The sequence below is a fragment of the Ranitomeya variabilis genome, chromosome 7, assembly GCF_051348905.1.
Source record: "Ranitomeya variabilis isolate aRanVar5 chromosome 7, aRanVar5.hap1, whole genome shotgun sequence".
In the NCBI taxonomy this organism is placed as follows: Eukaryota; Metazoa; Chordata; class Amphibia; order Anura; family Dendrobatidae; genus Ranitomeya; species Ranitomeya variabilis.
The window spans coordinates 223,594,391-223,617,081 of NC_135238.1; the positions used below are offsets into that span (position 1 = coordinate 223,594,391).

At 42.5% G+C, this 22,691-nt stretch overlaps 1 protein-coding gene and 1 long non-coding RNA gene across 8 annotated transcripts; one reads left to right on the top strand and one right to left on the bottom strand.

Moving 5' to 3' along the window:
* Positions 1-6,501: 6,501 nt before the first annotated feature.
* LOC143784582 (uncharacterized) lies at positions 6,502-7,679 on the bottom strand. Of its 2 annotated transcripts, XR_013217825.1 has the most exons (5): positions 7,566-7,679; positions 7,408-7,478; positions 7,245-7,313; positions 6,962-7,024; positions 6,502-6,871 (listed from the first exon to the last, which is right to left on the bottom strand). It is a non-coding gene; the product is annotated as an uncharacterized LOC143784582 (long non-coding RNA). The 2 variants fall into 2 exon arrangements; XR_013217826.1 differs by lacking the exon at positions 7,245-7,313.
* Positions 7,680-7,699: 20 nt separating this feature from the next.
* On the top strand, positions 7,700-12,745 carry LOC143784583 (uncharacterized). Of its 6 annotated transcripts, XR_013217831.1 has the most exons (6): positions 7,700-8,147; positions 8,354-8,746; positions 11,139-11,179; positions 12,158-12,220; positions 12,311-12,376; positions 12,542-12,745. XR_013217831.1 is itself a non-coding variant. In XM_077273012.1 (5 exons), exons 1-5 carry the CDS (start codon positions 8,027-8,029, stop codon positions 12,320-12,322), a joined length of 630 nt encoding a protein of 209 aa, XP_077129127.1. In that variant the 5' UTR covers positions 7,700-8,026; the 3' UTR covers positions 12,323-12,436. The 6 variants fall into 6 exon arrangements, 1 of the variants encoding a protein (XP_077129127.1); XR_013217828.1 differs by having other exon boundaries at positions 7,700-8,746; XM_077273012.1 differs by lacking the exon at positions 12,542-12,745 and having other exon boundaries at positions 12,311-12,436.
* The last annotated feature ends 9,946 nt before the right edge of the window (positions 12,746-22,691 follow it).

The following is a 22,691-nucleotide window of genomic DNA, read 5'->3' on the forward strand; positions in this document are numbered from 1 at the left end:
GGACTAGTCTAGACTGGACAAGACTAGTACATTGCAATGCATGAAAAGGGTTCTGAAGGATAATGGCTGTTCGGAGGCCTTTGAGGACCTAAAATGTTCTCTTTAAGATGGCCACACATCTTAGATAACTATTGGCCCAATGAATGTTTGGCCACCTCGATCCTCCATGTTTCTAAATGGAGAGAGAGAATAAAGGATTTTTCACACCCAAAATAATCTCAGAATGAGCATTCCCGATCATTGGAGACCATTAGGAGCCAATCGAGCAAAACATCGGTTTGTAGGTTGATTGGATTTTTTATTTCTACCATTATATCATCTTTGTTGGCAACACATCTCCTCATGCTACCAACCAAGATGCATGAGATATGGAAACAGAACTATTGTATTAGCGATTCACCAACATACAGTTTGTAAATGGGCATGTAAAAGAATGACAGATGACTTATAAATAGCAAGTTGTGGGCAAAAATCTGTTCATATAAACTTTATTGTTGCTTCCTTCTTGTGGGGAGGTGATATGGGCAAAAAACTGTCCATGTAAATGTTAATGTTGCTTCCTTCTTGTGGGGAGGCGGCATGGGCAAAAATCTGTCCATGTAAACTATAATGTTGCTTCCTTCCTGTGGGGAGGCGGTGTGCTTCTGATTGATAGATTGGACCAGTGCTGTCTCTGATGCTGCAAGCAGAGACGGCTTTTCCTCTGCAACATCGGGGAAGCGCAGGATCCAGCCAGCTTCAAAGCTTGGAAGCGCACATTCCTTGCCTAGGAAACAAGCCACCTATGGAGGCCTGCTAGTAGTTAGTATCTGACATTCTTCTGAATGGAGAGGATTTTTAATAAGAGGTAAAAGTTGCATGGTTTTTTAGAAGCACTTTGCAATTGTGCCCATTTATGATCATGAGAAAACCTTTTTAACGATTATTATTCCAGAATTCCTAACGCGGTGTTTTGTGTCCCTTTAAGCCCATTGCAGTAAGATCATATTCGGTCATCTGGACATAAATGTAAGCAAAATAAATATGAAATACATTTCCTAATGACCTAGTTATTTTAAGGTAAAGCAAATGCCAGCGTCGAGGGTGAGTTAATGTAATTTGTACATTATTCTGTAGGAAAGCGGACTGAATAGATGTCAACTCATCGAAACATCTCAACGGCAAGTGATCCGAGCGTTCTCTGATAATCGCAATAATTCCCTGCATACAAATGATTGTAGCGAAGTTGCTTTTTCTTTTGTATATTTTAATGTTTTGCATTTCTTAAACAGATTATTCTGTCAACTGTTTCATGGAATATAAAAGGTGATATTAGCATTTGTCGAAGTCAGCAGGAATGCTTAATAAAATCATCAAAATAAAATGGTGTTTGATACATCTCAAAAACGTGTTCTCTAATGTCTGAACAGTCGTGAATTAATATTTGCTTGAGAAACAAAAATATTAGCAAGGGTTTTTTTTAGCTTTTTTTTTCTTAAATTTGATTTGAAGTTTCACACATTGGGAAGTTGTCTTCAATCTGTGGCTCTGTAGTTGTAGTTTCTCAGCAGCTGAAGAGCCATATGTTGTAGACCACGGCTGTAGAGTATCTTTGTAGCATTATATCAAGTTATAATAGTTATTAATTCTGCCCTAAAGCATGGATTTTGAATCAAACGTGGAGGGATTCTGCCACCTTGATGTAAGCAGCATCAATCCAAATAGGCTGTAGAGTGTATTCTCACCCCTTGAGAAAGGCATCAGCGCCGAAACGCGCGTTGAGGTGGGCAGGAACTGGGTGCACATCTACCCACACGTCTAACTTATGGGTATGTACCCTATATGTATATGTGAGTACCTTTGACACTCCTCTGTCTGCAATATATGTTAACTATTTGGTTGCACTACTTATATACATGATAAATCAATACTGTGAACATCATGAATAATGGATATTAGGATGTGTACCCACTTTTGCCCTGTTTTTTCGTGCTGAGGATATCATGGGGGATCCTCTCTCTGCCGTTGCTCACCTGCTATTTTCAATAAAGTTCTGTTTGTGACTTGCATACAATTGGATGTATGACTGCTTTTCTATTGGCTTTTGTTGGTTATAATTATTTTGCAGTTTGTTTGTTACAGTCCGGTCCAATAGTATTACTCTCTATCACAGTGTTAACTATTGTGACTATTTGTATACATTTGACTGGTATGTTTTCTATAAATACTTTTTGTATAGTGTATTGGCAAACTGATGTTATGGTCGGCTCCTGGGTGGATGGTTAGACAACTGAGCTTGTTTCATACTGTAGCATAATGGCAGCCCCCCAAAAAAGTCAGTAAGGACTACTCCTTGAAACTGAACCCATCCAAATACCAACTACATTAAAAGTTATGGACATATCTCACAGTGTTACATATTATGTTTCAATCCTCAGTCTTCATCCCATCATTAATTTTCAGACCCCCTGATAGGCAATTTGCATCCTGATCCAAGTTTCAGATTTCTTTCTGTAAGAGTTTCTCTTCGAGTAATATAGGCTGGATGTGAGCTCTGTATGTATCCAAGGTTCTGCTGTCTGAATTAGCTCATATATCAGCACAGCTTCTATCCTGCACCTACATCCTTTTCATTTGCTTTTCTCCTTTTTCTGCAGTCTGATTTTTCTACCCTCCCTGAAACTGTAGACACTTTCTGACGGAAGACTTTAGAACTCTTTAATCTGTTTTTCTGAACTCCTCTGTGCCGATTTATGACCACAGACCTCATCAAAGTTAGCAGAATCTTAGAAAGGTTGCCCTGGACTTTTTATTTTTTTTTTACTGCAGGCCTAAGAACTAACAGACATGTAGTTGCTAACCACCTGCCTGTTCTATCTGGCGCATATCTCTGCTGTCAAAGACCGCACCTGCCGGCGATTCAGTGGCATCTGCTGACATCACGTTGCCAGAACAGCGGCTTCTCTTCCACTCTACACTGTGTTCCAAATTATTATGCACAAAGAGTTTCGGAGTGATAAGGTTAGAATTTTTTTGTTTGTCACTTAAACTCATTGATGGTGATGTGTGTCAGGGCTCTTTATATCACTGAAAGCCATTGCAGATACCTGTGCACATTAGTTTGGCAGGTGTGTCCAAATAAAGGCAAGACTACTTAAGAAGGCTGTTCCACATTATTAAGCAGCCTACATTTTTTGCCAAAATGGGAAAGAAAAAGGATGTGTCGGCTGCTGAGAAGCAACAAATTGTGGAGTATTTAGGTCAAGGCATGACTACAATCAACATTGCCAAGACACTTCATCGTGATCATCGCACAATCAAGAAGTATGTAGCTGATTCCCAGCACACACGTGTGCGTGCTGATAAGGAAAAATTGAGGACTCTTTCCAACAGGCAATTGCGTAAGATTAAAAGAGCAGCTGCAAAAATGCCTTGTCATAGCAGCAGACAAGTTTTTGAAGCTGCTGGTGCCTCCAACGACCCCAGAACAACAAGATGCAGGGTCCTTCAGAGGTTTGCAGCTGTGTGTAAGCCATCCTGTCGACCACCTCTATCCACTGCACACAAGCAGAAATGGCTCCAGTGGGCCAAACGATACATGAAGACTGACTTACAAACTGTTTTGTTCACCGATGAGTGCCGTGCAACGCTCGATGGTCCAGATGGATGGAGTGGAGGATGGCTGGTTGATGGACACCCCATGAAAACACGGCTAAGGCGCCAACAAGGAGGAGGTGGAGTAATGTTTTGGGCTGGAATCATGGGGAGAGAGATTGTCGGCCCCTTTATAATCCCTGAAGGGGTAAAGATGAACTCCATAATCTATGTGGAGTTTCTAAAACAACACTTCCTGCCATGGTTCAAGAGGAAGAACCATGCTTTCCGCAGCAAGATCATTTTCATGCATGATAGTGCACCGTCTCATGCTGCAAAAAACACATCTGCATTTCTGGCTGCTATGGGCATAAAAGAGGACAAACTTATGGTGTGGCCACCATCTTCCCCTGACCGCAACCCCAGTGAGAACCTCTGGAGCATCATCAAAAGGAGTGTCTATGATGGCGGGAGGCAGGTCACATCTAAGCAACAGCTCTGGGAGGGTATTCTGTCCACATGCAAAACAATTGAAGCAAAAACCATCCAAAAACTGACAAATTCAATGGACCAGAGAGTTCAGAAGCTTCTTTCGAACAAGGGGTCCTATGTGCAAATGTAACATCACCTAGAATAAAGTTTTCACTTGAAAACTGTTTGATTTTATTTTGTAATAAGCTGATAATGCTTATAACTTCACAATTGACCATTTTTTTGTTCAAAATAAAAAAAAAAGGTTGAAAACTCTGCTGTGCATAATAATTTGGAACATGCATTTTGAGTGTTTATTTTTTTTAAAAAGATACTGTTTTCATAGGCAGTTTGTTCCAAAACATTGCAATTATACTAGAATAGTAGATGACTGGAAAATAACAATGACTGCAATTCAGATCGGTAATTTAGAGAAAATATGAGGAAATATTATTTGCATAATAATTTGGAACACAGTGTATTAATGGGGCAAAACTGCTGACATCATGCTGACTGACAGCCGGCTTCATGCTGCCTAACATTGGGGAGCCACCAGCAGTCATGCCCCATCGACAGAGCAGCCCAGAAGAAGAGGAGCTGCTCTACTCTCATGAACAGCAGAATCGCTGGCAAGAGCGGTCAGTGACTGCTATGAGCCGGGCACAACAGGCTGGTAGTTAGCAACTCCCTGCCTGTTAGTTCTTAGGAGCATAGTAACAAAATAATACAGTCTGGAAAAATCCTTAAATTTGCTCGTAAGTCAACTATGAAGCTCAGAAGAAGACAGATAAAAGAGTTCTCTGCTAACTCGTGGAGCCAACAATGGAACACAGTGACTATAGAGGGTAAGCGGTGCAAATTTTTTAATGAAACCTAATTGCAAAAATGTTTTTTAGCCCCTAATACATGAATTTAGGTGAACAAAAAATGAAGACCAATGCAGTCAGGTTAATAACTGTCTTTCATCTAATCTTGGAATGTTACAAGCTAAGATGTATCCGGTGTATTCACCCTCCGTCTATTCTTATCTTACAGAAAAGAATACATATACGGGTGTACGCTTATTAACATCTCGGCACCATCTGTGTCACCTTTCATTTCTGCTTCAGTTATAAAACACTCGAGCGGGGATTGATCACAAGTTCTAGTTGTGAAATGAATCTATAGCGCGAAGCAAAATATTGAAAGTGAAATTTCTCATATTAGTCTGATATTTTTTCACCTGCTGGAAAAACGTACAATGGATAAAAAGCACAGATAAGAAATCCTATACTGTAATCCTGCTCCAGTGTTCATCCTGCAGTTTGGTAGACTGATCAGGCACAGAGGGGTCCAGTCCGGACGTGTGCAAGTTTATAAAACATTCCAGATTATCAAATGGAGATGGCGACATAAATGGAGATAATATATTAAATTAAGACAGGCTTCATTCAACTCCACTGGACGTAATGTACCGTATGAGATCTGACGTCATTTCCATTGTCCATTGAGCTTGGTTATGGGCAACCATTAACCCCTTAGTGACGGAGCCAAATTTTTTAAATCTGACCAGTGTCGCTTTAGGCCGGTTTCACACGTCAGTGGCTCCGGTACGTGAGGTGACAGTTTCCTCACGTACCGGAGACACTGACACACGTAGACCCATAAGAATCAATGCATCTGTTTAGATGTCATTGATTTTTTGCGGACCGTGTCTCCGTGTTCCAAACACGGAGACATGTCAGTGTTCGTGGGAGCGCACGTATTACACGGACCCAATAGAGTCAATGGGTCCGTGTAAAACACGGACCTCACACGGACATTCTCCGTCTGGGGTCCGTGTGCGTGCAGGAGACAGCGCTACAGTAAGCGCTGTCCCCCCCACATGGTGCTGAAGCCGCGATTCATATGTTCCCTGCAGCAGCGTTTGCTGCAGAGAAAATATGAATAATAGTGTTTAAAATAAAGATCTATGTGTCCGCCGCCCTCCCACCCCCTGTGCGCCCCCCCGCTGGTCAGAAAATACTTACCCGGGTCCCCCGTCGGCTGTCGCTCCTTCCTGGTCTGGCCGCGGCTTACTGTATGCGGTCACGTGGGGCCGCTCATTTACAATCATGAATAGTCGGCTCCGCCCCTATTGGAGGTGGAGCCACATATTCATGAGTGTAATCGACCGCATACAGTAGAGAAGCCGCGGCCAGACCAGGAAGGAGCGACAGCCGACGGGGACCCGGGTAAGTATTTTCTGACCAGCGGGGGGGCGCACAGGGGGTGGGAGGGCGGCGGACACATAGATCTTTATTTTAAACACTATTATTCATATTTTCTCTGCAGCAAACTCTGCTGCAGGGAACATATGAATCGCGGCTTCAGCACGATGCAGAGTGGGTACCACACGCTCCGTGTGGTACCCACTCGCCATACAGGCAGCACATGTGTGCCGCACGTATGGCCTACATGAGTTTCCAAATTAAATTAATAAAAAACTTGGCACTCAAGAGTTCTTTTTGAAAAATGAAGAAATAATTGTTCGTTTATTGGTGCAACCAGTTCAGTAATTGATGATGTATAAACGTTTTCGGTCACAAGACCTTCATCAGAAACATCATATATGAAACTGAAATACATAATTTACAGAGAACGCCATATGTTACACAATATGGATCACATACAGAGGACCAGTATATGCACACAAGTAAAACGAGATAGAAAATCAAATGGATGCTGGTTCTAGAGAAGTATATAAATGACAAAATTAATAATGATAATAGAGGGTGACAACCGTGGCGGTTGGAACGAATCCAGACGTGCTGCGTGAGTCGTGGAATTTCTCAAGCTAAAGAAAAAGCTGTGAGCGTGGATAAGGAGAGAATACAAGGCATGGTATAACTACTGTATAAAATCACAAAATTGCACCTAAATGACCAACAAAGGATACTAAGTAGCAGGTGATGATGGGTGCTGGGCCGTGGTATTGGGGACGGAAGTGCACAGTGAGCACCTAAAAGAAGAAAGTAAGATCGTGAGTCTGTCAGACTATCCCAATTAAAACCATATAGCACAGTAACAGTATATACAAGTGAAAGTGTATGTAGATATATCCGCAATAGAATGAATGTTGTCCAGACCTGCTGATACCACAGTGTAGAGAAAGGTGGACCTAGGCATGCCCCTGAGTTGACCCCTGACTGTATACCAGTATATGCATATCAATATAGTACCTGGAAGCAGGGCTGCAATAATGTATAGGCACAAAAGGCCTGCGTACAGGTGTTACCGGGCAGATGAACCTGAGGAATATGATGAGGGCAGATGATTATTGCCCACAAGAAAAACGCAGGATGTGGGTAATGGTAACCTGTATGGAGGGGTATAACTAGTTACCTGGAGGCTCCTGGGGAGACTGTGAGGTGGGGCGCACTGGGGAAGCAAGGTCCCGCTGTAAAGGACTAGCGCTGGAAGAGAAATGCACAGTGGGAGATACCCCTTAGAAATGTGCATATAACAAAGAGGGAATGGAGAGAAAGGCCCCATGTATTTACCTTATGTATCCAGGTCCAGGGAACGCTGTGTAGCTGGAAGAACCAGAAGACGCTGTTTGCCAGCGTTACTTCCGGGTTTAAAAGCTCCTAGCAAGCAGGTCATGTGACCCGCCGCATCATAGATGCATCTCGTTTTACTTGTGTGCATATACTGGTCCTCTGTATGTGATCCATATTGTGTAACATATGGCGTTCTCTGTAAATTATGTATTTCAGTTTCATATATGATGTTTCTGATGAAGGTCTTGTGACCGAAAACGTTTATACATCATCAATTACTGAACTGGTTGCACCAATAAACGAACAATTATTTCTTCATTTTTCAAAAAGAACTCTTGAGTGCCAAGTTTTTTATTAATTTATTGACGGGTTGGAAACCTTACTTGAGCACCACCCAGGAGCCTCGAGTGCCGTGTATAATTCCTGTATCTGACTCCTCCTTTACACGTGCACCCTGGACAATGTCTAGCGAGACGTTCTCCTTCAACGCAACAGAAGTGGCGGAAATTCTTTCAAAAGTGACCGCACCAAGCGACTTTCTTCAAATTCCCACCCAGGAATTAAAGAACCGAGACCTAGAACGTGAGTCTAGAAGAGCTATTAATTTGGAGCTCCACATTATTACATTGGCTGAATACCTTCGGGTTCAAAGAATTCCGAGGGGATTGCGGGTTTCTCTACAACCCACATTCTTCCGGGACGACAAGGACTATTGTAATAAATTTGAACATATTTTGAATAAGTGCTCTGCAGATTTGATGACATTAACCCTCTCTTATTTACAAAAGAATTTGGACACCGTGAACGCTCAAATATGTGCCATCGAAAACCAACTTACCAGCACAATGCCCCAGGAGGAATATCAAGAACTCAAAAAGAAAAACCAAGAGCTACTACGCACTCACAGGGTGGAATTAGAAAAGAAGAAAAGATCAAAGTTCCTGAGGGATGCGGAGGATTACCTTCAAAACCGCGTCTACCAGTGGCGAGATTCTCGGCGTTCCACCAGACGACACAGCTCCCTCAGCTCTTCTGGCTCCACCGACAGCAGGCCTGGCACTTCCAACACTTCTACCTCCCTTTCTTTTTTAGGGAACAGCCACGGTCGCCAAAGAGGAAGACGAGGCGGGGGGGGCAATGCCGCAGGGGATTCCAGAAACCAGATGTCGACCCGATCCCAGGTAAGGATCTCCCACTGGTAATCAACATATCTTCTAAGAATCTGGACACACATCAGTTGTCACTACTTCAAAAGGGCCTATCCTTCAGCCCCATGTACAAGTTTAATTCTTTTGAACTAAACATGGACCTACAGAGGTTTTTTCGGAACCTTCGGCTACGGGTCCACTTCTCGGACAAACCACCCACATTGACTTTACCAGCTGAGGGGGATGTCCCCCTTCTTGAACTTCGGAAGCTGGGACTACGAACCTCCAGTTCTTTCATGCCTCCACGGGGAAATCCACCAGTGGAGACCTTTGTGTCTCTAGTGGAAAAAGACATCCATACATTCACTCGAGATGTGGAGCGGGGGAGATTTCATTTCCAACACAATCTCTCACAGTCAGAAAAGCTATCCTTGGAGCGACTTACATCGGATAACTCACTCATAATAAAACCAGCAGACAAGGGCGGGGCGACAGTGATTATGGACAAATCTGATTATTTAGAGGAGGTCTTTAGGCAACTTCATGATACATCAGTTTACAAAAAAGTAACCCACAATCCACTTAATCAGTTAGTCCAAAAAATCAAACCAGTGGTGGAATATCACTTCCAGGCGGGCACTATTGATAATAAAATAAGGGATTTTCTCATCAAAACAGACCCGATCACACCAATTTTTTACATTTTGCCCAAAATACACAAGCGACTGGTGAAACCACCGGGACGTCCAATTGTTTCACTAACAGATTCCATCCTGTCACCTTTAGCTATTGTGCTGGAAAAAATTCTCACTCCACTGGTTAAAACTACCCGTTCTTTCCTGCTGGATACTAATGACTTTATTCAAACAATCAGAGCTCTGGGCCCACTACCCCCCACATGCTTCCTTACAACTTGGGATGTTAATAGCCTGTATACGGCCATAGTCCATGAAAAAGGCTTAGCAGCCACTGATAGGCTTTTGAGTGAAGCCAGGGTGGACATGAAAATCAGGCACCTCTGTGCCGATCTCCTGAATCTAGTTCTCACAGAGAACTATTTCATGTTCCAAGATACTTTTTATGTTCAACAGCAGGGCACAGCAATGGGCTCACACGTGGCGCCTCCATACGCTATCGCGTACATGGCAGCTTTCGAAAATGATTTAGTCTACAGCCACCCCTTATTTATATCTCACTGTAAAATCTGGCGGAGATATATAGATGACATCTTTTGCATATGGGATGGACCCCTTGAGTCACTCTTACTATTTGATGACCACATCAATCACATCTGGCCTGAGCTCAAATTCACCATCCAGCACGATACTAATAAGATCAGCTTCTTGGATACTTTGATTTTTCGAGACAGAGGGGGCTCCCTCGGTATTGATTTATTTACCAAACCCAGTGACAGGAATGGGCTACTACACTTTAGCAGCTGTCATCCTCCATCCATAAAAAACTCCATCCCCAAGTCACAATTTCTTAGGGTCAATAGGATTGTTTCCAATGAGGATACCAAGAGAGTGAGACTGATTGAAATGGAGCATAAGTTTACAGCTAGGGGTTATCCAAAGGGGATCCTTACAGAGGCCAAACAAGATTTGACATCTAGAAAATCTACCGATGGATGTAAAAGAATCCCTTTTGTCACGACCTTTCATCCATTCTCTCGCCTGGTACAATCCACTATTAGGAGACATTGGAATTTACTTTCAAAAAGTTATCCACAAATTCCAGAATTTAAAGTACCCTTCCTGTCTTGTTTCAGACGTGCTAAAAATCTTAAGGACAGATTGGTCAGAGCAGATGTGGGCTCAGACATTATCATTCCCAGGCAGTCCTTCCTACAAACCCAAAAGTGCGGTACTTTCCCCTGCCTCAATTGTCTTCAGTGTAGTCATGTGCAGAAAGGCCCCTCAGTGTTTCATCCCCACACAGGTAGGGCCATACCCATCCGTGGCTTCTATACGTGTGAATCTTCATTTGTAGTATACGTCATCAAATGCCCGTGTGGTCTGGCCTATGTGGGAGAGACCACACAAACAGTTCGGGACAGGGTGTCCCAACACAAATCAACCATTCGTTGTAAGAAGACCCATCTCCCACTCCCTCACCATTTTGTCGAAAAAAATCATAATATTGCCCAACTCAGATTTCAGGTTCTGGAGCAAATTGATCCCCCCAGGCGGGGCCAGAACCGTGTTAAGATACTCAAAAGAAGGGAGGCTTTTTGGATTTTCACGCTGCAGACCTTGGAACCCAAGGGACTCAATAGGGACTATGATGTCTCAGCTTTTTTATGATACCAATTGTCTAATGTATTAGAGCTCTTTTGTATTCTTGTAATTTGCATTCCTGTAATATGTACCTTTTAGTTTATTATGTATTCATGTCTAATACTGTTTTCTTTTATTTCTCTTAGAATCGCTAACACCTCACTGGGCACCGGTGTCACCACTTGTGGTAGATATGCACTGCTATTCCTCTAGTTTATCTACACATACCATGCTATTGCTATTGGCACCTTATTATGAGTCCTGTGTAAACCTCTATGCCTGCTGCCATTCACCATAGTGTCCATGTTTTCACCACACTATTGCATGCCATCGCTGCCTATATGGCATCCACGCATGCGCAGTCTTGCCCTCTCTCCTGCCTTCTATCATCCATTTAGCTCTGCAGTATCCACGCAGGCGCAATAGCAATAAAGCCCTTACTCCTGTCTCATAGCATTCATCAGCTCTGCGCAACTGCAGCTTGCTGCTGCGGTCACATGATCTATGATGCGGCGGGTCACATGACCTGCTTGCTAGGAGCTTTTAAACCCGGAAGTAACGCTGGCAAACAGCGTCTTCTGGTTCTTCCAGCTACACAGCGTTCCCTGGACCTGGATACATAAGGTAAATACATGGGGCCTTTCTCTCCATTCCCTCTTTGTTATATGCACATTTCTAAGGGGTATCTCCCACTGTGCATTTCTCTTCCAGCGCTAGTCCTTTACAGCGGGACCTTGCTTCCCCAGTGCGCCCCACCTCACAGTCTCCCCAGGAGCCTCCAGGTAACTAGTTATACCCCTCCATACAGGTTACCATTACCCACATCCTGCGTTTTTCTTGTGGGCAATAATCATCTGCCCTCATCATATTCCTCAGGTTCATCTGCCCGGTAACACCTGTACGCAGGCCTTTTGTGCCTATACATTATTGCAGCCCTGCTTCCAGGTACTATATTGATATGCATATACTGGTATACAGTCAGGGGTCAACTCAGGGGCATGCCTAGGTCCACCTTTCTCTACACTGTGGTATCAGCAGGTCTGGACAACATTCATTCTATTGCGGATATATCTACATACACTTTCACTTGTATATACTGTTACTGTGCTATATGGTTTTAATTGGGATAGTCTGACAGACTCACGATCTTACTTTCTTCTTTTAGGTGCTCACTGTGCACTTCCGTCCCCAATACCACGGCCCAGCACCCATCATCACCTGCTACTTAGTATCCTTTGTTGGTCATTTAGGTGCAATTTTGTGATTTTATACAGTAGTTATACCATGCCTTGTATTCTCTCCTTATCCACGCTCACAGCTTTTTCTTTAGCTTGAGAAATTCCACGACTCACGCAGCACGTCTGGATTCGTTCCAACCGCCACGGTTGTCACCCTCTATTATCATTATTAATTTTGTCATTTATATACTTCTCTAGAACCAGCATCCATTTGATTTTCTATCTCGTTTTACTTGTGTGCATATACTGGTCCTCTGTATGTGATCCATATTGTGTAACATATGGCGTTCTCTGTAAATTATGTATTTCAGTTTCATATATGATGTTTCTGATGAAGGTCTTGTGACCGAAAACGTTTATACATCATCAATTACTGAACTGGTTGCACCAATAAACGAACAATTATTTCTTCATTTTTCAAAAAGAACTCTTGAGTGCCAAGTTTTTTATTAATTTATTGACGGGTTGGAAACCTTACTTGAGCACCACCCAGGAGCCTCGAGTGCCGTGTATAATTCCTGTATCTACATGAGTTTCCAGGCACACGGACACGGATAACTCCGGTACCGATTTATTCCGGTACCGGAATTATCTGGACGTGTGGGACAGCCCTTATGTGGTAATAACTCTGAAATACTTCAACAAATCCCAGTGATTTTGAGATTGTTTTTTTCGTGACACATTATACTTTATGATAATGGTAAATTTAGGTAGATATGTTTTGTGTTTATTTATAAAAAATATCAGAAATTTGAGAAAAATGTTAAAAAATTAGCAACCTTCAAACTTTGAATGATTATCCCTTTAATACACATAGTCATACCACAGCAAAACATTAATAAATAACATTTCCCACATGTCGGCTTTACATCAGCATCATTTGTAAAATGTTATTTTATTTTGTTAGCATTTTAGGAGGTTTAAAAATGCAGCAGTAATTTTTCATTTTTTCAAGGAAATTTACAAAATTGATGCTTTTAGGGACTTATCCATGTTTAAAGTGCCTTTAGTGGACCCATATATTGGGAAACCCCCAAAAGTGATACCATTTTAAAAACAGCACCCCCTGACATATTGAAAACTGCTTTCAAGTAGTTTATTAATCCTTCAGGTGCTTTACAGGAATTAATGCAAAGTAGCATGACAGAAATGAAAATGTGTATTTTTACCACCTAAATGCCTCTAACTTCTGAACAGGTTACAACAGCCGTCAGACTCTAAGGCCATGTTCACACTTTGCGGGTTTTACCGCGGACCCGCAGTGTTTCTGCAGCTGCGGGTCCGCAGCAGTTTCCATTGTGTCTACATTTACATGTAAACCCTATGGAAACCGCAATCCGCTGTGCACATGCTGCGGGAAAAACCGCGCAGAAACGCAGCGGTTTACATTCCGCAGCATGTCACTTCTTTGTGCAGAATCGCTGCGATTCTGCACCCGTAGGAATTCATTGATCCGCTAACTTCCCGCATGGGGCTGTGCCCACGATGCGGGAAGTAAGCGGATAATGTGCAGATGGTACCCGGGGTGGAGGAGAGGAGACTCTCCTCCAGGCCCTGGGAACCATATTTGTGTGTAAAATATAAAGAATTAAAATAAAAAATAATGATATACTCACCTCTCAGCGCTGCACGCGGCCGTCCGGTCGCTAGGTTGCTGTGCGAGCAGGACCTGCGGTGACGTCGCGGTCACATGACCGTCACGTCGCGGTCACATGACCGTGACGTCACGAAGGTCCTTCTCGCACAGCATCTTTGGAACTGGACCGCCGCGTGCAGCGCCGAGGAGATCGCGACGTCAGAGGGTGAGTATAAGCAATTTTTTTAATTTTTAACATTACTATTGATGCTGCATATTGCTGCATATGCAGCATCAATAGTATAGGAGTAAACCCGCAGCGGAAACCGCAAAACAAACCGCGATAAATCTGCAGGGATAACCGCAGCGGTTTTGCCCTGCAGATTTATCAAATCCGCTGCGGGAGAACCCGCAGAGCAGGCCGCAAAGTGTGCACATAGCCTAAGGCCGCTATTTGGTCATGAATTGCCATGGCAAACATCAGGATCACAAAATCATAATCTGAGGGCACCGATTGGGATAAAGAGGAAGCCCCCACACTCTGTTAACCATTTATAATGATGTAGTCACTATTGACAGCAGCATCTAAGGGGTTAAACAGATTTGGACGGTGCAAACACTAATGGTGGCTAATGCAGCAAGTTGTCAGCTATAGTGTACAGCCGACAGCTGCTGGATTGTCTCCTGTATGGGGATGCCATTTTCTTATATCTCAGGTCAGTTAAAAGACGTATTGGTGGTCATTAAGGGGTTAATAATAGGTCTGTGTTTTCATCCCGTCAGAGCCGTGTGTTTGCCACGTGCGCTAGGAAACTCTCATGTATAAACATATCCATTTCGTTCCGTTCCCCTGATGAATGCCAAAGGGTCTTGTTGGGTTGTCATACGTTGGTAGCTTTTTTCTGCTGTACAAAACAGCACTTGAGACTATTTTTCTTGCTTACATAGCACCAACATATTCTGTGGCACCTTACACACAGTCATTACTTACTGTCCCCATTGGGACTCACATAATCTAAATTCTTCAGATGATCAAATCAATTTAATCAAAATTCTAATTCTATACAATTTTGATTTTATTTTTGCAATTGGCTTTATAGGGTAGTGATAAGAACAAATCCCACCACCACAACCCACCGTCCGTTGCTCCACGTCTCCTCTCGTGCCTTCTGCTGCAATCTGCACATCGTACCCGACTTCTGGTGCCGAATATACCTGAGATTTAATAAGGTACATTATGACATTGTGATGTGCATTGTCCAAGGTCCAGGTAGCGAAAAGCCCCTCAAGAAATGCCTGTTGTGATGACGTGAAGTACTTGATGTCACGATGTGTCACCCAAGATTTTGACTAGCACATTGCTTATCATGATGTCATGCAGGCTTGGACTGGCCCACAGGAGACCAGGAGAATCCTCCGGTGGGCCTCCATACAGGAGTGGGCCACCACCCTCTTACATGAGCAGTACTTGGCACAATACACTTGGTTCACCATATACAGACAAAGTCAGCATCTTATTAATTTAACAATAAAGCAAACGTATTGCTACAGAATATTATGAAGGAAGATAAAGTCATATTTGCATGTAAATGAGAGGGGGACCCTAAAGCTGATGTCACCCCAGTCCGACACTGATGTCATGCCAACATGACATCTGAAGTCTAGTCCACGCTTGAAGCCCCAGTGCCACGTGAAGATCTCGGAAGATGTGAGAGGACATGGGGAGCACCAGATTGCGAACCACAAGGGTGGGACTGGTAAGCAATGAAGCCAATATTCCACCAATCTGTGTCCATTTTGCTCAGTAAGACCCCAAATCATAATAAAGAACATTGCGTTCTCATTAAGTAACTTCGATGTTACTCAAACTTTCCCTCCAAATTTGTACAATTTGCCAAATCTCGACAGATTCGCCCATCTTGCTAAACTCCACCAGAGTATGTCTTTTGGAGCTTGAGAGGAAAACTCTAGATGTTGACCCTTGCCAACTTTGAATTTAGGACCCCAGAGCTGCAACTCAACAGTACAAACTACTATACTACCAAGAATTCTATGAAACATGGGCGATGTACGCCACTGTAACCCTACACAATGACAAAACCCCTCTGTTGGAGGAGTATGCAAGGAAGTCGTCTCAATACATACCACTGCCGAGAGGCTGAAACGCAATGTAAAACGAAGCCTGTATGTGGCTGTTATGGGGAATGGAGCAATGAGTAACACATCATGACTAGTGATGAGTGAACATTTTTTGTATTTAGTTGTATCGAGCTTGTAAGCACGAAGCTATTCGGGATCGCTGGAGCGCACTGTTGTTGCCCAAGATTAATTACTGCTTTGTCTGTCCCCAAGAATCGAACAACTTCTCATCCTCGACTTAAAGAAGCACTCCTCCTCCTATCAAAGTGTTCATCCTCTTAATATATCGCAGTCTTCATATTATATAGCACTGTGTACTTACAATTGCTCATTTTGCCTTTCTACCCTGATAACTCTTCTCTTTTCTCTGCTCTGTGCAGAAACAGGAAGTCTCTGTTCCATGCATTTATCATCCTTTATTCACCTCCTGTCCTGACCCATCTGCTCCGCTTCTCCCCTGCCAGGGACTTTTGCAGTGAATCATGACTCATACAGAGAAAATTGACCTCCTGTTTCTACATAGAGCTTAGAAGGATTCAGATAGTCTGCTTTTAATCACATGATGCCATAGATCTAATGGAAAAGAGAAGAATTATCTTGGTAGAAAGGCAAAATGAGCAATTGTAAGTACACAGTGCTATATAATATGATGACTGCGATATATTAAGAGGATAAAAACTTTGATGGCAGGAGAACGAGGAGGAGGAGGAGAATGAGGAGGAGGAGAAGGGCTTCTCTAAAGCCGCCACATATTCACATATATAGTTCTGCATGTGCAGCCGCAGAACATTGCTGTCAAATGACTCCATGAACATGACATCACAAGCCAGGAATGATGAAGTCACTAGACTATGTCTTGTGATCACACAGACAGCATTTCACAAAGTGTAATAGCATCAGAGTGTAATGGATATTTAATGACTCGGATTTTACTTTTCAGAAAAAAAAAACCTTTTTAAAACTCTTCTAATCTCTCCAGAAAGCTTTGATCAGGTCATGTATAGGTGCAGCAGGACGTCAGGCTTTATCTGGTCAAGAATCCGCTTGTTCTCCTTGTTAGCCATGCTGATTAACCTTAGTTTACTTACTGTATCGCTTTAAAAATCGGTCAAAAAGTTACAAACAACAATTATTATTTTAAATGGTAACCTAAAATACAGCAAATGGAAGTAACTAAAATAATCTGCAAACTTTATACTGCAAAATGCAGCTTATCACAAGAATACAGGACGATTTCCTTATTGTATAGTATTGGTAAATGTTGTAAGGAAGAAACTTGTGTTTCAGCTTTATTTCCTCTTTTTTATATGTTGATGTTGAAACCTTTTCTAGGTGATAAGAAGCTTCCTCTTTATGTTATATATTCTTGTGCTCAGAGCACAGTGGCTTAATAACAACATGCTAAATATAGGGTGGAGGGATCGGTGTCCGCGGACATGTACCCCGCGCTGGAGCTACTGGCAGCACAATTTATTTTATTGCATAGTAACTATACATATCAGCAATCTGCTAAGTGTTATCTGTAAGTCTGCAAAAGCATAACATTCAGAGAATGTAGACATAGAAGATAGATAGATATTAGATATACAGATAATAGATAGATAGATAATAGATAGATAATAGATTGATAAATAATAGATAGAAAGATAATAGATGATAGATAGATAATATATAGATAGATAATAGATAGAAAGATAGATAGATAGATAGATAGATAAATAGATGATAGATAGATAATAGATAATATATAGATAGATAATAGACAAATGATAGATAGATATATAGATAGATAATAGACAGATGATAGATAGATAGATAGATAGATAGATAGATAGATAGATAGATAGATAGATAGATAGATACATAGATAGATAGAGAATAGATAGATAGATACATAGATAGATAGAGAATAGATAGATAGATAATAGATAGATAATATAACACATTATTGGACAGGGGCACCATCCCCCAAAATAGTTAATCCTGACTAGGAAATTACGTGATTAGTTCCCGATCATTCCTCCACTATTGTTTTCAGTTTCTTTAATGGAGATGATGGTGGTACACCTTTCACAGGCAGGGATGAGAAGGTCTGGCCAGGTTTTATAGAGAGAGGAAATGAGCAGGTCAGGAGCAGCTGTGAGATGGAGCTGCATGCCTCTAACCAGCATACAAAGAATTGTTAACCTCATCAGCGCCAAAGGTAACAAAGTCCATTTAATATGAGGACCAAAACACGCAGGCTACATGGAAGACCGGCAGATTCATAGTATGCAAGGATCTCCTAACCCCAGATCTCCCAGGAGGACGTGACACACTCATGACAGGGAGTTAGAGGTGAAGAGTGGATGGGTTTTCTTAGACTCCATACTTTATTTAGTCAGTGCAAAAATGGTTGATTCATAAACGTTCCACTATGTCGGTGGGTTCATTACTAAGTCTTCACTTTACTTACTATGGACACTGGCACACATATGACCTCACAGGCAAGAAGACTCTTGGTGAACTTTGTATCTTACAAAAACAAAACCCTTGAATTGGACATCTTAAAACATCATTGTGTAAATCTTCACAACAGAACGATATAAGAAATATGACTTAATGAATGTCTGCATCACGTTCTCAAGCTTTTCTCTACTTGGGCATTTACTGTCATCGCTGAATAAGATCTTGTGAAACTTCTCAAAAAGGGGAACGATATTAACAATAACAGAGAGAAAGCGCTTTCACATTTCATAGAATTACAGTCCATGGTGCACGTATCACAAAGGGAAGGGAAGAGATAAGCGGGAGGAGACAGGTCCCATTCCTTGAGATGTGCTGCTCTCAGGTATAATAATGATGTCATTTCTATAGCGCCAACATATTCTGCAGCACTTTACAATTCAGAGGGGACTTGTACAGACAATAAAGACATTGCAGAGCAACACATTGACACATACCAGGAGGCGTGAGGGTCCTCTTCACAAGCTACAAACCATGTGGAAATTGGGGGGACACAAAAGGTAAAATACTGCTTGTCATTACAACCTATAATATATCATCGCCTAGTATCCGTATGTTATTCACCTGTCTCGGATTCGTGCTTTCCTTCCTTCACCTCGGTCCGCTAAACCATGTGGTGCTCCATGTCAGACTTTCCAGATGGCCTGGCGTGCTCCCATGTGCTTGGGCATAGATAAGGCTCACCAAGACACACACCTGTGCCTTGCTATTAAGACTTCAGTGTTCTTAGACTCTGGCTTGCGCTATACACCTCTATCTACTCAGCTGCTGTTTGTAGTCTCCTGGACAACTTCTGCCTGCGGTTTCCGGCACCCCGACTGCTTGCCTGTCTGCAGCCTCCTGGACGTCTCCCGCCTTCCATTTGTTTCCAACATCATGCCTGATTGTCTGGGTTCTCCTGGAAATCGCCAGCCTGCCAGCAATTTCAAGCATTCTACTTCCCTGCTGTCTCCTGGACGTCTCCCGCCTGCCATTGGTTTCCAACATCACGCTTGATTGTCTGGGTTCTCCTGGAAATCGCCAGCCTGCCAGCGATTTCCAGCATTCCACGTCCCTGCTGTCTCCAGAATGTCTCCTTCCTGCCATGGGTTTCCAACATCATACCTCATTGCCTGGGTTCTCCTGGAAATCGGCACCCTGCTAGCGATTTCCAGCATTCCACGTCCCTGCTGTCTCCTGGATGTCTCCTGCCTGCCACTGGTTTCCAACATCATACCTGATTGTCTGGGTTCTCCTGGAAATCGCCAGCCTGCCAGCGATTTCCAGCATTCCACGTCCCTGCTGTCTCCTGGATGTCTCCCACCTGCCAATGGTTTCCAACATCATGCCTGGTTGTCTGGGTTTTCCTGGACATCGCCAGCCCGCCAGCAATTTCCAGCATTCCACTTCCCTGCTGTCTCCTGCCTGCCATTGGTTTCCAACATCATACCTGATTGCCTGGGTTCTCCTGGAAATCGGCACCCTGCTAGCGATTTCCAGCATTCTACTTCCCTGCTGTCTCCTGGATGTCTCCCACCTGCCAATGGTTTCCAGCAGCCTGCCTGCAGTCTCCTGAGTGTTTGCTGACTGTTTGCCTGCAGTTTCCAGCATTCTACCTGTGGTTTTCTGTTCCTCAGATGTCCGTGTTCCATGTGCCAAACCTAGCTGATGTGCCGACGCCAGTGGCCCATGTGCCCACCAGGACCTTGGCCTTGGAGGATCCACCTCACCTGGTGTGCCTAAGGCTATGTTCACACATTGAGCTTTTACAGCTTTTGTTTGCAGCGTTTTTTTATGCAAACTTTTAGCTGCGTTTTACAGAACCAGCAAAGTTTATGAGATTTTAGAAATCTCAAGCGCACACATTGGTTTTATTTTCCTGACGGATATGGAAAACTGCTGTGTTTTTGAAAACTTCAGCATGTCATTTTTGTTAACGTGTTTTTCTGCATATTTGCAGGGTTTTTTCACCCATAGGAAACCGTGAGTAAGTGCAAAAACGCAGCAAAAATGCAGTAAAAAAACACAGGTATCAGGTTTTGCTGCGTTATTGTGCAAATACCTTAAGGAAGTTGCATCATGATTTTTTGGGGGGCACTTCTGATATAAATACAGATAGTGAGTGCATGGAGGGTGCGGGAACAGATGATAAACTGTCAGATTTGTAATGTTTTGACGATTCCTGAGCTAGAAAAAGCACACTCTGCAGCAGCAGCAACATGGTAGACATTTTTTTTATAGAAAACTTTTGGGAAAGTTGCTTAACTTTGCATTTAGGAATAAAATTAGTTAAATAAATATATATATACATATATATATATATATATATATATATATATATATATATATATATATATGTGTGTGTGAATAGCCTTTAAATAGGCGACCCATTCTGTACACATGGCTTACTTTTCAGTTTTGAGCTCACACTGATAATACACGAAAGTCCTACAATGAATTAAAGACTTGGCAGATTGATATCAATAATATCCTTGCAACAATATATTTGGCGTTCTATAAATAAATTTCCAGTGGTAAAATTGAGGGCTCTGTGTGTTTTTCTAGAGCTTTGTGTTTGAGCGACTCTTCGCCGTTTGGTTAAACAGTGATGTGTTTGCTCTCTGCTCGGGTTACAATTTGCTGCATCAAAAATAAATGGGAGCTTAGTGGATGTGTTGTGATGTGGTAATAATGGGGAGTCTGTTATATACATTAGATGCGGCAGGAATGCGGCCGCTTTGATCGCCGCTTTTACCTACAGCATTATTACGGAAAAAAAAAGAAAAGACATCCAAGGCCTCGCCTGCTGTATCTCGGAGAGTCTTGTTACAGCGTTATATACATCTATTAATAATTTTTGATATTGTAAAAGGAATACTGATATTATTATTATTACTCATTGGGCCATATTTTACCTAGATGTGGAAGAGCTCATTTACAGTGATGGGCGGGCGTGCTCGGATAAGGTGTTATCTAAGCATGCTCGAGTCTTAATCGAGCATTTCGGCGTGATTGAAAAATATGCTCGAGTCCCCACGGCTGTTTGTTAGGCAATCCCGGCATATGTTGTGGCTGTTGAGTAGTCGCAAAACATGCGTTCGCGGGGACTCGAACATATTTTTCAAGCACGCCAAAATGCTCGAACTGCTGGGACCTAGGAAAGAGAAATGCCACTTTGTTCTGATGGCTCCTCTTAGCTTTCCATAGAGACCCCATGGTTCACCCATTATAGTTACATACCAAAATGGGGCAAGTAGGCACAGCATTTTGTCAGCAGAGCTGCAATATTTGTTTTGTTGGATCCCCACTGATTGGACATTGGTTCCAAATTAATGGCAACGATGTTTATCCTTTGCATTGTTATCAACTGACATTGGCACATACTTGGCCTACAAGAGCGATCAGGAAGGCAGAGATGGTAATAAACCATCTCTACCTTAACTATAGGGGTCAGGCCGTCTTTGACAGCTGGATCTCCGCTGCACAATCTCATGAAAACAAATTACCATACTCTGCACTGACATTTTGGAATGTCACTACAGAGTAAAGTGTGGACCGTCCGAACAATTAAAGTCTACGGGAGGTTTGGAACTGGCTAATATGCATCCGTTTGCATCAGTTTTAAAGTCAATCACATTTTTTTCTGTTTACAATATATAAAACGTACGGTTGTTAAAATTCCAAAAAGATGGTGTGAAATAGAACTTAGAGGAGAGCAAATGCGGTGTGATGAGCCCCTGTCTCCTCAGGGGGCACAATGGTAAATATAATCTGACACATCAACTGAAACAGGCATGTACTTGGCTTACTCAAGGCCATCTATAATATTCTTTGATAATAGCCTACAATGCATTATATGGGCAGAATAATTGCCTGAAGTGCCACTTATGTTTTTTTCTTCTATATAGAATAATTAGGGGCCACTTATTTTGATCCCGGTTTAGAGCACTAATAGACCGCTATAGCTAAACAGAAACTAGGACACAGCCCGCCACGATATGTAAGGGTTAACCGAGTTGAATTTTGTGGTGACGCATCGAGGTCTAATCAGGGAAGGGATTGCTTCTATAAATCAATAGCGCCTCTTGTTTCATTTAACATTTATGAATAATATTTACATTTAGTTTTCTATTGATCATTATTACTGAAAGCTTTCAGCTTTTCCTGCCGTCAGACGTAGACGGCATGCAACTAAGGATTTAATGGAAAAGTTTCCGAAAATGAACGCGATAACTGATTTAATCAACTTTAGTGGACGACTC

Bases quoted from the DNA above. Each gene is read 5' to 3' on its own strand.
- LOC143784583 (XM_077273012.1), top strand. From the start codon at position 8,027: ATGTCTAGCGAGACGTTCTCCTTCAACGCAACAGAAGTGGCGGAAATT. The intron at 8,148-8,353 runs GTGAGTCTAGAA...TATTTACAAAAG, and splicing joins AAAGAACCGAGACCTAGAAC to AATTTGGACACCGTGAACGC. The intron at 11,180-12,157 runs GTAGATATGCAC...TTCTTCTTTTAG, and splicing joins CACCGGTGTCACCACTTGTG to GTGCTCACTGTGCACTTCCG.